Source organism: Rhinatrema bivittatum, chromosome 14 (genome assembly GCF_901001135.1).
Source record: "Rhinatrema bivittatum chromosome 14, aRhiBiv1.1, whole genome shotgun sequence".
Lineage (NCBI taxonomy): Eukaryota > Metazoa > Chordata > Amphibia > Gymnophiona > Rhinatrematidae > Rhinatrema > Rhinatrema bivittatum.
In genome coordinates, this window is record NC_042628.1 from 47,713,795 (window position 1) to 47,727,785 (window position 13,991).

Consider the following 13,991-nt stretch of genomic DNA (forward strand, 5'->3'; position numbering starts at 1 on the left):
ATATCCTGAAAACCCAACCGGTTAGGTGTGCCTCCAGGAAAGGGTTGGAAAACATTGTTTTAGAGGGCCGTGCATAGTAGGAAGGTTTGTACATACCAGTTACTCACAGACTTTACTGGTAAATTTCAGTGTGATCTTACCTGAATCAAATGGCTTTGAAAACGCTGGGGTCAAGTCCTCTCGTAGGCACACAAGTCCCACCTCCTTCTAGCAGTGCATAAGTTCTGCGTGTACACTTGTACAGAGACTTGAAAATCCTAAAGTCTGCACACAGATCACCCCCAAGAACCCCTGCCGAGAGTGCCCATAAAAGTACACGTGTAGTCTGCTTATGTACATATGTGTACACACGTGTCCACCAGGGTTTTTTTACAAAAGAGCTGCTTACCTGCATAAAACTGGATTTTGTGGATGTTACGTGGCTTTGAAAAATGCTCCCTGTATGCTTTTGTAATAAAATGTTTTCCATGGTTTTAGAACGACATCAGTGAATTGATAACTGGGGAAGGAACAGAAAAATCTAGTAGAGAAAGAGATAGGAGGAGTAAGAAGAGGATGAGAGTGGTGGAAAAGAAAGAATTGAGAGCACAAACAAGTGTAAAGAGGAGAGGAAAGAGTGACAGTGTTGGAGGAGATATGCGGGTCCCGGGTCTGGTGTGCACGAGTTTCTGGTTGTAATTTGGAGCTCCTGGGAAGAAACAGTTTCCAGTTGTGTGCCAGAGCCTTTTGCCCTGTCTTAAATAGCAAGCGGTGCTATCCCATAGACACAGACGCAACCGGCCAAGATATTGACCTTAATTCTCCCAAGAAAAGGTCTGCTTACTGCCACCATGACAGATGTTCCCGTGGGCATGGCTAGCAGGGCTGCCAGTTCTGCAGGGGGAACCACCGACAGAAGCTGAGGCTAGGGAACTGAAGAATGAATTGTGCCAGGTGGAAGAGAAGATCTGCACGCGTGCCAAGGAAAGAGAGAGCTGCGTCGGAGCTGATGAGAAAGCTTGGTCAGCTCCCCCCCCCTGTGAATGAGCTGAGGCAGAATCTCTCCAGGAGCTGGCAGGAAAAGGAGATGTTCAACGCCTACATGAAAATGTCTGAGAACGGAACGAGAAAGTAACGCATTCGGATGTGTATAAGAAGACTCAGGAGACTTTGCTGAGGGCTGGGCAAAAGACCCTCTCCACTGTAGGCACTGCCATCACCAGAAAGCTGAGTGACATGAGGAAGTCTGCAACCATTCAGTCCTTTGAAAGTGGAGCTGGAGCCTTGAAGTCCGAAGTCCTGGGGTGGTAAAGAGAACAGCCCAGAAGACCACCTCTCCCCCCTGAGATTGGAGCCAAGCCCCCAACAAGGACAGGGCTGCCTTCTAATGATTGTTTGTATTCTCACTGTGTTTTTATTGTCAGCCATTTAGGACTGTGGATAATGCAGCATACGTATTTAAAAATTAAATAAGTAAATATGGGGATGTGAGAGAGGAACAGAGTGCTGAAGAGAGAGACTCAAGAAGCAGACCGCAGGCTGCTTTCATCTTTTCCAAAGCAGAGGAAATGGTACCAGAGTTTCTCCTGTCACTCTGTGTGGCAGCTTTCATTAAGTGTTTATTCATAACCTGGCTTTTCCATATCTTAAAACTGTCTTTCTGATGGTATCGTTCAGTCCAGCACAGGGCTTAGCCCTATTCAGTACTGGTGCAAATGAATGAGTTCAGATTTCTCCATTATTGCACTCGCTGAAAAAGGTCGCAGGATCTCCAGGGCTCATTGTCTTCTCCTCTATACACAAAGATGGCAATAAACATCACGAGCATGGACTGGCCCTGATGCTATGGCCACAATGCGGTTTGGTACAGGATGGGTCTTGGGTGTATTGTAAAGGTTATGTGCTTGACCTCTAAGAAAACATCGGCACAGAAGGGCTTAGTCTCCAGTCCTCAACCAACAAAAGAATCTGAATCGCCCAAGTTGAACATCTGGGGTTAGCGACGAGGGAATAAGCACACACATTCCCTTACAGCCCCACCCTCTGTCTGCCCCACAACCCTTGTTGGACACTTTATCCTATATGCACATAATGTCAAACCTATACACTGTTAACGCGCTTATAACTTGTCACATGTGCACATACTTGATAGCAGAAATAAGGCTGATATAGTTGGGCAGGATTTGCTAAGGTTTTTGATACAGTTCTCCATGAGAAAGATATTGGAATTATGGATGATAGTTTAGAGATACCATTTCGGAGGAGGTAACTAGCACCATTAGTAGACCATAATAATTTAAAAAAAAATTACAAATTTACCACAGGGGTCAGTTTATAGTCCTGCTGCTGCTTAATATTTTTATGGGTTGTGTAGGAGAAGCAATAGGTAGTATTGTAGCCATTACAGTATCACACTGTAAATGCAATGTTACATTCAGTGACTATACAGCAGAATACAGATGTTTTAGGCAAATGGGCAGAGAAATGACTGCTGAGATGCAGTGTAGAGAAGGCTTTTGGCCTTAAGCATAAGCAGCTACAGAATACTCTGAATGGGACAGTACTTGCTGACAGTAGCCAAGAAACTTAATTTGTCACTAGCTTGGAATTAATGCCCTTTTTATAGACCGACCTTCAGACTCCTTCAGGGCACTGCAAATGATTCAAAATGCCGCTGCCCGGATTCTTACAGGGACCCGAATGCGTGATCCTATTATTCCAGCTCTGTACTCCATTCGCTTCCTGTTTACTAGAGCATTCATGTTAAGATAGCTCTGCTGGTTCATAAAATGTTTAAACAGTGTTTCAGCTCCCTGGATTAATGCATCTGTCACCCAGCACGCACATGGAGATCTGCTCAACAGAGCCTGTTAGAGGTGCCCCTCCCTCGGCTGGCCCATTTTGGATGAACTCTGGCCCTTTCTGTTGAAACTCACTTCACTGCTGTATGTTGGCATGCATTGACTGGAAGTGGGAGGTGGAAGAAGCAGATACATGTCCTGACATACTGCTCTTATGAGTATCCATTCTCAAAAAAATATCCAAGTGTTGGGGGAAGTCCAAAAAGGGTCACTAAGCAACAAACGTGGACTCAAGGACTTGCGTATGCCGCAGTTCCAAGCTTGAGCTATTACCTTAGAAAACAAACAATTGAGGAGAGACTTATTTACACTGTGCAAGTAGATCAGCGAAGCATTTTAATCCGGAATGCAAAACAAGAAGGTGCCCACTCATCGTAGAGGGAAATTGCTCCACCAAATTCAAAGGAAAGATGTTACCGTGAGGAAATGATCATGCATGTCGCCAACTGAGATGATCATGGCCCCAAAACTAAAGACCTGGAAAGAAAATTGGCCACATTTTGGGAGAAAGGAGAAATTAGTGGGTGTAGCAGCACAATGGCAAATTGCGTGAAGCTCACGGGTGAGGTCCATGGGGCAGTGGGTGAAAGACATGAATGTAATACAGAGGCTGCTGTTGAGAGAAAGAGACCCCATTATTTAAAAGCCTTTCATTCATTTATTTAAATCATTTATATTCCGCCCATTCCAACAGATCACGGCGGATCACCACAATACGGTACATATATAAAAATCAAAATTCTGATTCAAAAAATGGCAATATCTAAAACATAAATTAAAAATCACATCAATAAAAACGACTAAGCAATGGCTAAAAACAATGAAGCAAGTGATACATCATGGTGGCTGAAAAACCCTAACGCAGGAGTAAAACATCATGTACTTATCTGACGCAGAGTGAATGTAGCTTATGCCTCAATTTTCTCCAGACGCATTTTTAAATAAAAAGGTTTTGAGTGCCTTCTTAACGTAGAATCAGTTATAAGGCGCAGTTGTTCTGATAGGCTGTTCCAAAAAGCTGGGCCAGCTACCGAAAAGGCTCGCTCGCGCGATGCTACCAAACGTGCAGATGTCTTTTCTGTGGAATGCGGCGCACGCCCAGGACCGTAACTACGGAAACCTGTGCCAGTCCGTGGAGTGGCAATTCCTATTCATGCTACTATTAAAAAGCTACATTCTGCGTGACTTGGGGCACACAACGGATGCAGATATTAACCAGCCTGCCTTTTCACAAAGGTTAGGGGGTTTAGCAGGTTTCTCAAAGTTCAGGGTTCAGGCAGGCTGAGCTCTCTGTCAGAAATAGTCGGTTTGAGGCTACTTCCCAATTAAAGTGTGGGCTTTTATAAGTGAGAAGGGCAAGTAATCTGGCCGTGTGATTGTTCAATACAGATTTTATGTGGTACAGTGCCAGCATTAAGGCATTGCAAAGCCATCTGTCGTCATAGGATCACCCATTGCCTGAAACCTGCAGATGCTGACCTCATTGCTGTGCACAAGGAGTCTTTGGATGAAAGCTGTTTCTTATCCCAGTTTCTCCCTGTGAACTGTTAAGTTATTGAAGGCTTGAGTTAGGTGGTAACGCTTATCAGTGTGAAGGGATGTGAGCATTATGTCATCACTCTCTGCAGCACCACCATTTCGTAGCTATGTGGGTAGCTCCAACCATCTGTTTGTGGTGCACTAAATAAACAAGTCTATGGGAAGGGTATTTATATGTATGTTTGTCCTGACTAGATCGTAAGCTCCTTGGAGCAGGGACTGTTTCTTATATGTGTCTGTACAGCACGTTGTATGTCTAGTAGTGCTTTAGAAATGATAAACTGTAGTAGCGGCATTAAACAGCTGTGCTGTGGATTTGTCTGCTACTCCCTAATGTGGGCAGTGGCACTGTTCATCGTCACAGCTGCCCCTCTGCTTTCTCTCCCACAGGTGGGGTAGAGGGAGAAGGGGCATGGAAATCCGTGATCCTTTGCGTTCACCCCCACGGGTGGGGGAGGGGGCATGGAAATCCGTGTTCCTTTGCATTCGCCCCCGCGGGTGGGGGAGGGGGCATGGAAATCCGTGATCCTTTGCATTCGCCCCCGCGGGTGGGGGAGGGGGCATGGAAATCCGTGTTCCTTTGCATTCACCCCCACGGGTGGGGGAGGGGGCATGGAAATCCGTGTTCCTTTGCATTCGCCCCCGCAGGTGGGGGAGGGGGGCCTGGTAATCCGTGTTCCTTTGCATTCGCCCCCACGGGTGGGGGAGGGGGCATGGTAATCCGTGATCCTTTGCGTTCACCCCCACGGGTGGGAGGGGGGGGGCCTGGTAATCCGTGTTCCTTTGCTGTCCCTTCCCCAGGTGCTGGAGATGGTAACCCATGTTCCTCTGCTTTCTCTTGCCCAGGTGGTAGGGATGGTGACCCGGAAGGACCTGGCTCGGTATCGCATTGGCAGAAAAGGGCTGGAAGAGCTTTCCCTGGCACAGACATGAGGACCTTTGCTGTTACCACTGAAATAATAATGCCCCTACCCTTTGGAGGGTGCTGCCGCTGCTGCTGATTCCTTCTGCTCTCTGGACCCCCCACACCTGCTTTTTTTTTCCTGGAGGGTTTCTAAACTAGAGAATGAAGACAGCCAAATCTCCTCCAAAATGAACTTGTGCGCTCGGTGCCTTGCAGTGCCTCGCGCTGGACTCCTGGGCTCAGTGTTATGCTTCTGTTTTTGTTTTGTTTTTAATCTGTGATTTGGACTTATTTTCTGTTTTACTTTTTAACAGCCTTAGTTCAAAATTGTGTTTGGTTCTTGATCGCTTGTTTTCACGGATCCAGTCGGTTGTGTTTTTCCTGTGTCTGTCTGTCCTCTTCCTCCTTTGTGAGCGGTGTAAGGTGATGCAGTACTGCCGTTTGTGTTGTTCCTTTAAAGAGTGGAGATATGTGGTGGTAGTTTGTGTTCTTTAACCTACCTCTTGTACACTTTTCATACTATGAAACAGAGCCAATTAAAAGGTCACCTGTATTATTTTTGAAAGTCAAAATGTTTCCATGTGTCAGAATCTGGAAGTGAATGCTTTAAAGTGAGAGTGCAACATTTTTGGGAAAACAATAAAACTTTCCTTAGTTTTGACTGTAGGGATTTATTACCATTTTGGGGAAATTAAAGAGAGGACAGATTAAAGTTCCCTGTAAGGTGCTATTACAGAAGCAGTGCCATGAGTGGCATTTTGCCTTCACCTTCTCTCCATCATCAGAAACTGAAGCTTTGAGAGTCGTTCCTGAATGATTCACACCCTTCCTTAAACTAGGGATTATTAGGAAAGGAATGGAGAATAAAGCAGAGAATATCATAAAGCCTCTGTGTCGCTCCATGGTGCGACCTCATCCTGAGTATTCTGTGCAGTTCTGGTTGCCATATTCAAAAAAGATATAGCAGAATTAGAAAAGATACAGAGAAGGGCAACCAAAATGATAAAGGGGACGGAACGATTCCCCTAGGAGAAGAAGTTAGGACTCCAGCTTGGAGTAGCGGCGACTGAGGGGAGATATGATAGAGGTTCATAAAGTATGGAGTGGAATGAGTAAACATGAATCGATTGTTTCCTCTTTCAAAAAGTTCAAAGGCCAGGGACACAATGAAGTTACTAATTTGTACATATAAAACTAATAAAATGTTTTTTTTACTCCACGCCTAATTAAGCTCTGGAATCTGTTGCCAGAGGATGTGGTGAAAGCTGTTAGTGTAGCTGCATTTAAAAAAGGTTTGGACAACTTCCTGGAGGAAAAGTCCATAAACCATTATTTAAGGTAGTTGCAGAAATCCACTTCTTATCCCTGGGATTAGCAACTTGGAATCTGTCTACCCCTTGGGATCCTGCCAGGTACTTGTGGCCTGGATTGGCCACTGTTGGGAACAGGATACTGGGCTTGATGGCCCTTTGGTCTGACCCAGTATAGTAAAGCTTATATTCTTAACTCTCTTATCAAAGATTTAGAACTGTATACAATAAAGGGTGCTTATTGACAGTTGTTCTCCTGAGAAAATGTCTAATTACACTGGTAGTCATGTGATATGTTTCACAGCCAGTCTTAAGGAGCTTTGATCAAATTCCAAGCTTGTGGAGTCAAAAAAAAATGTATGTGCCTCTAGGTGGCATTAAAGCCATCGGCATCAAACTATTACAGGTCATGCTTTATGGCGCATGGAATAATGGAAAGTAAAAGTCTTGTATGAATTCCTCTCGCTGTGCGTAAAGCAGGTGCCCCTGGCTACCGTTTCGTTTTTGCCACATTTCCTCCAACGGCCAGCATGACTAGGAGTGCTTGGGGGGGGGAGGGGGGGAGGGTGCACCACTGCCTCCAGGATTTCCAAGTTATCAGCAAGTCCTCTCTTCCATTGCACCTGTGTTTACCTTCTCAGTCAAATACAGCTCTGTATAAAGAAGGGTAAGACTCAGAGCCTCTGTCAGCAGATAGGGCCCTTAACGTTAATAGAAAATGTTTACTTAACACAAGACAAATGATTTTTTTCAGAGTTCCTACTTAGTCATAACCTTTTTTTTTTTTGTTTCCTGACATTTCTTTAATAAATCCATCAGGCTGTCTACCCCCCACCTCCCATGGGGCTCTCTTCCTCCCTGAGCCTCTCTATTCCCAATTCTTTCTTTGTGTGTTTTGTATGAGAGACCCAGGGTAGAATTTAAAATGGGGGGGCATCCTCAATAATTGGATGGTGCAGGGGGTTGTTTGTTCCTCTCCCACAGAAGTCACCAAATCCCTATTGCCCTTATTCATGTTCTCCCCTCTCAGCATCCCCCATCATCTCTCGCTTGTCCTGTAGAGCAGCATCGACCCTACAGCAGCAATTCCAGCAAATAAATTGAACGCAGGGCCTGTGAGTCTTCGTGCACTGACAGGCCCTATGGTGGTCTAATCCCCTCCTGCGTGGGCTTCCTGTTACCATGGAAACTCATGGGCGAGGCAGGGAGCTGCAGGGCCTGTCAATGCGAAAGGGCTCACAGGCCCTGCACTGAATTTTGCTGGAGTTATGGCAAGTGTCTTTACAGAACACGTGGCCACAGTAGCAGGCATGGCAGCAAGGTACCAATGTTTATGAAAATTTGGTACTAGAGGCAGTAGTCTACCTTGCCTATCCCTCAATCTGGGCCTGGAGAGAGACCTCTGACCTATACAAATGCCATGTTTCCTGCAATTTTACAGCTACGGCAACTGCCCAAGAATCTGTCTTCTGCCATGGAATTCGCCATTCCCTATGCAATTGCAGGACATCAGGGACTCTGCTGCTGGTACTGGTGAAGGCTACCCAGGGGATGTTAGTCTTGCATATCTAGTTGTCACCTTGATATCTCCCGCAACTTCTGGCCATGCTCTTCCTCCCTCCCCTGCCCTTCTAGGCCAAGAACACTCTTCCTCCATTCTGCTGATGCCAGCAGGCCATGGCATTCTTTCTCCACCCCTGCCTACAGCCAAACTATACCAGCAGTAACAAGTTAGCTATTCCTGGTGTCCTCTCAGGGCCACATGGTGGCTACAGCAATGGACTATTGAATGGGAACTGGATAACTGGTATATTAGTTAACTTTTCAGTCATCCACCTGGGCACTGTGCCTTCCAGGTCTGTTTTTGGTTTTCATTTTTTTTTACTGTGTTTAGAGTATTTGTTCTTTGTCCTTTTATTCAGTGCTTAATTATTCCCATGATGCAGGTAATTTGCCAAAACATGTCCATGCTGTTATTTGAGGGAGTAATGTTCATATTGCCATATTGATCCAAAGTCCACAATCTTTGCACCAATTTTCAAACGAAAAGTACCTGCTTACTTTCCCTTTGAAAATTTCCTTGGATGTGACATATGTGTGGTCACTTGTACCTGCTTTCTGAGTGGGTAGAATTTTGCTGGTAGAGCATGCACAAAGATTTGAAAATGCAATCGACATGCATACTTCCCGGGAACTCCTCCTCTCGGTGTGGATCAAAGTGTGCTCATTGTGGAATAATGCATGGATTTGTAGCTGCATTGGGGAAAAGGCAACTTTCAAATAGTTGATTTAAGCAGGTGAAATGCGTTTTGCCCACATAAATCATTTTGAAAATTTCCCTTTTAATAATGTATTTGTTGTTTTAGCACAGCTTTATGTCTTTAAGGATTTGATATTTTTAGGACCTGTATTCCGATTTGGTGGAATTTTGCGATATTTGTCTTTTAACATTTGCATTTTGATTGCATACCTGAATATATTTATTATTGTTTATGCCCTTTCATTTTTGTATTTATATGCAGAATCTAGGGTCCTAAGAAAAACAGAAGAATGGCTGGAAAACATGTCAACAAAGCTGCCGCCACAGTTACTACTGCAGCCTCTGGCCAGCCGGATATCCTGATCTACAGCGAGGAATTGGTTTGATGTGAAAGATGCCTGGAAGTCGACTCAGGGATCAGGTGGCAGAATTGAGAGAGGAGGTGGCAAGGCTTAGAAGCATCCATGACAATGAGGACTACATCAACAAAATGCTTCTTGCGGTGTGTAAGATGGAAAAACTCCAGTGAAGGGGAATGAGAAAATCACATGAGATGATAGCTGGCCTTAGATTACCAAAACCAGGTGAATCCTCACCCTGATCCCTCAAGCTGAAAACTGGTGAAGCCCTCTACGTGGAAGGTAGAACCATCCTTATGATAAGGAGGAACCAAAGCTCGTGAGCCCCAAAGCTACAGGCTCCCTGCAATTCCTGTGTGTAGGAAGCAAAGGGGAATGGTGGTTGGTGACGCTGTTCTGAGGAGCACAGAGGCATCCATTTGCCAACCAGCCATTCTGTCCCAGGAGGTGTGCTATTTTCCAGATGCCAACATCTGAGAAATCATGGAGCGATTGCCAAGAATCATTAAGCCTGCTAATTAGGCTTGATGCTCATCCATGTTGGCACGAATGACACTGCTAGGTGAATGTTTCCCAATCAGTGTACAATAGCCCACTGGTGTTCCATCAGACCTAATTAGGAGTGTTTTGGAAAAGTTGCCAATTGTCTGATGTTCAGATCCAGACAAGCACTTAGGTTCTTCTCTCAGCACCTCATAACACCAAAAAACACCAGCAGTAGCTCTTAAACATGCAGGAGCTCCTTTCTGAGAACATGTGTAACCATATGCCTCCTCTTCATAGCTATAGCATGAGCTCCAACATGTGATAATTTAATGGGCAGCATGCATGGTGTTGAGAGCAGGGCCCCACTGCTCAGCACACACACACACTATGCCCTCATCTTCCCTTTCCTGAGCCTCATCCTTTGAATCCTTCCAGCCTCTGTCTTATCCAGGCTGATTGAGGCAGACAGTGTGTGCAATGAGCCTTGGATGTAACTCACTCTGATTATTGGGAGCAGCCCAGTGGAAGAGATCTGGCAGCCAGGATAACTAATTGAGCAAACTTGCATGCACCACCCAACTCCTCCTTTTTCCTGAATTTGTATTTCAAGGGAGATGGTCCATTATCATGGGTTCATGGGTATGTCCCCAGCTGTCAATGATTCCCTAGCCCTTCTTTTGGTCAAAGGGATCCACTCCATGTTCGCACTGTCTGCTCCAGGGAGTCAGCATCCCACACAATTTTGTTAATGTAGTTGTAGGGGCACTAAGCTAGGTATCCTCTGCAACATATCAAAATTGACTTCATGGCGCTGGGAGAAAAGCTGAAGCAGGGAAGTGTGCAGGTGTTTTTTCTCCTTGATTCTCCCAGTCAAGGATAAAGGATGAGGCAGAGAAGTTTGCATTCTGGAGGTGAGTTAATGGTTGCATGGATGCTATCAATAAGAGTGTTTTGGCTTACTGCGCCAGCGGATGATGTTCCAAGGACTACTGACCAAAGATGGTGGCACCTATCAAAGAAGGGACAAAGCATCTTCCAGAAAAATCTAGCAAATCTACTGAGCAAGGCTTTAAACTGGGATTGTTGGAGACAGGTGAAAAAACCCTCAGGTAAGTAAAACATTATCCACTTGTATAGAAATGAGGGGAGGGGGGAATGGCAACAAGTGAAAAGCTATGAATACTAAATCCAAAAGTATGGGAAATAGTGGAGGAGCTAGAGGGAGTCCTAGAAGATGCGAACTTAGATGTGCTTACATGGAAATGAGGTACATATACAGTAAGTACATTAGGACATAGGATTTTCCAAGCTGGGTCAGGCCAAAGGGCCATCAAACCCAGTATCCTGTTTCCAACAGTGACCAATCCAGGTCACAAGTACCTGGCAGGATCCCAAGGGGTAGACAGATTCCAAGCTGCTTATCCCAAGAAAAAGCAGTGGATTTCTGCAACTCTCCCTTGATGCACCTTTCCTCCAGGAAACTAACAGCTTTCCACATTCTCTGGCAACAAATTCCAGAGCTTAATTATGCGTTGAGTAAATAAAATATTTTCTCTTACTAGTTTTTTTTTTTTATTCTCTTTATTAATTTTTCAAAAACTTTACAAAGTATCCACTTTGAATTAGAAATATGGCATTACAGTAAGAATGAAATAACATCAATAAGAAATCATTTTATAATAAATGTAACCAGTTCTACCCCTTGTAATACCCATTAGACCTCTATAAGGACGGGGGGAACTGCATATTTAGGAGAATTCAAACAGAAATATTTTCAAAAATAAGGCATCGCTCAACCATTTCTCTTCACTTAAAGATCAGATACATTTAGGCTCAGTTGTACAAGAGCTTTCTTCCCTTCTGCAAAGCTTTTCAAATATTCTGGCTGATAGAAAATATGTATATCATCTTTATATTTTACGATGCATTTGCATGAGAAGCGCAAGAAAAACGATGCTCCCAGAGCTAGTAACTCTGATTTTAATTCAAGAAAAGCCTTTCTTCTCTGCTGTGTAGACTTGGTTACGTCAGGATATATTCTTACTATTGCTCCCATGAAACTTTGTTGGGCATTTTAAAATAGGCCCACATAGTGTCTCCAAGATCTTTTTCATTGAAAAAGGAAATTAGGAGCGTTGTTCTCTCCACAACTTCATATGCTGATGATTCCAAAAACTCTGTCACGTTTTCTAGAACATTTGGGGTTATTATCTGTTTTTGCTGAGTCTTACATAGAGGGAGGAAATACACTTTATCCAGAGTGGAGGTTTTCACTAGTAATCTCAAGCACTTCCGTGAAGTAACTCTTTATAGTTAACCGGGGTAATTCTCCTACCACTCTGGGAAAGTTTAAGATCCTCAGATTTAAGTGTCTCATCGTATTCTCCAGATATTCAATCTTTCTATTTATAGCTCCAAAGTTCTGTACCATAGTTGATTGAACTGTTTAAACTTGTTTTAATTCTTCCTCCATTTTTTGTAAGTTTTCCTTTACTTCTTGTTTAGATTTCCCAAAATGTTCATTTATCAAACACATCTGAGAGGATAAAACACTTATATTTGCTGATCATTCTGATAAAGACTTTGCAAGGGTTGATGTTAGGGACCACAAGGACTCTAAAGATACTACCTCCGGTTTTATCAGGTTTATAACTTCACCAGGTTGTATAGGGGTGATAAAGTTAGTATTCTCACCCCTGCTGTTGTCTCGACTCTCCTCGGTTTCCAACACCAGTCCTCCGGCGGCAATTCCTCCGATTCCTTCGGGCATCCGAGTGGCGTGTTCCCTGACTCTGCCCCCTCTACCTGTTCACCGCGAACATCCGCTTCAGGACTTCCGGTCGGGCGTAGTGTCGGAGTCTCCCGCTCGGACGGAGGCGGTCGCTGATCTGACAGGCTGAGGGAGGTAAATTCCGAAGTCAGGTCACAGTCTCCCTCCAGCGTCCCGGCAGCCGGATCACTCAAACCCACTTCTAATGGTGTGGCGGCGCACTGTGGGATAGTTTTCTGTCCCGGAAGTAGCGAGGTCGAAAAGGGGTATGTTCTCATTTTTCCTTTTCATTTAGGAGCCATAATTCTGCAGGACATTTTCAACAAGAAAGAAAAAACGCCGGAACAGATTCACTGTGCTGCCTACCGCAGCGCCATATTGACTCCACCCCCTCTTATTAGTTTTAACTGTATTACCCAGTAACTTCATTGTGTGACCCTGGTCTTTATACTTTTTGAAAGAGTAAACAACTGATTAACATTTACTTGTTCCACTCCACTCATTTTAATAGATCTCTATCATATTCTCCCCTCCGCTGTCTCTTCTCCAAGCTGGAGTCCTAACCTCTTTAGCCTTTCTTCATAGGGGAATTGTTTCATCTCCTTTATCATTTTGGTCGCCCTTCTCTGTACCTTTTCTGATTCTGCTACTTTCTTTTTTTTTTTTTTTGAGATGTGGTGACCAGAACTGCACACAATACTCATCTTGAGGTCACACCATGGAGCAATACAGAGCCATGATGATATTCTCTGTTTTACTCTCAATTCCTTTCCTAATAATCCCTAGCATTCTATTTGCTTTCTTGGCTGCTGCTGCACACTGAGCAGAATATGTCAACATATTATCAACGATGATACCTAGCTCCTTTTCCTGATTGGTGACTCCTAATGTGGAACCTTGCACTGTGTAGCTATAAGTTGGGTTACTCTTCCCTAAGTGCATCACTTTTTATTTGTCCACATTAGATTTCATTTGCCATTTGCATGTCTAGTCTGCCAGTTTTGCAAAGTCCTTTTGCCATTTCTCACAATCCTCTTGTGATTTAACAACTTAAATAATTTTGTGTTATCAGCAAATTTGATCACCTCACTTGCTCCCATCTCCAGGTCATTTATAAATATATTAAAAAGCAGTGGTCCCAGAACAGATCCCTGGGCTACTCCACTATTCACCTTTCTCCACTGGGAAAATTTATCATTTAGCCCTAATATGTTTTCTGTCTTTAATCAGTTCCCAATCAACAATAGGATACTGCCCCCAGCCCATGATATTTTAATTTCCTAAGAAGTCTCTCGTGAGGGACTTTGTCAAATGATTTTTGGAAATCCAGATCCACTATTTCAAATGGCTCACCTTTATTCATGTAACGATAGTTACATGAATAAAGGTGAGCCATTTGAGTTTATTCATGTAACGATAGTTACTGTTCATTGTAAACTGGGGTGATATGTATATTATACAGGAACCTACGGTATATAAATCCTTAAATAAATAAAATAAATAAATGTTTATTTACATCCTCA

General features: G+C 43.9%; 1 protein-coding gene across 1 annotated transcript in view; it reads left to right on the top strand.

Annotated features, from left to right (window-relative positions):
* Nucleotides 1–5,944, top strand: part of LOC115076044 (H(+)/Cl(-) exchange transporter 7-like) — a 30,460-nt gene extending 24,516 nt beyond the window's left edge. Inside the window, exon 9 of the mRNA XM_029577132.1 lies at nucleotides 5,226–5,944. Within this exon, the coding sequence (XP_029432992.1) occupies nucleotides 5,226–5,312 (87 nt within the window). The 3' untranslated portion in view covers nucleotides 5,313–5,944. The remainder of the gene's footprint in view (nucleotides 1–5,225) is intronic.
* Nucleotides 5,945–13,991: the final 8,047 nt, after the last annotated feature.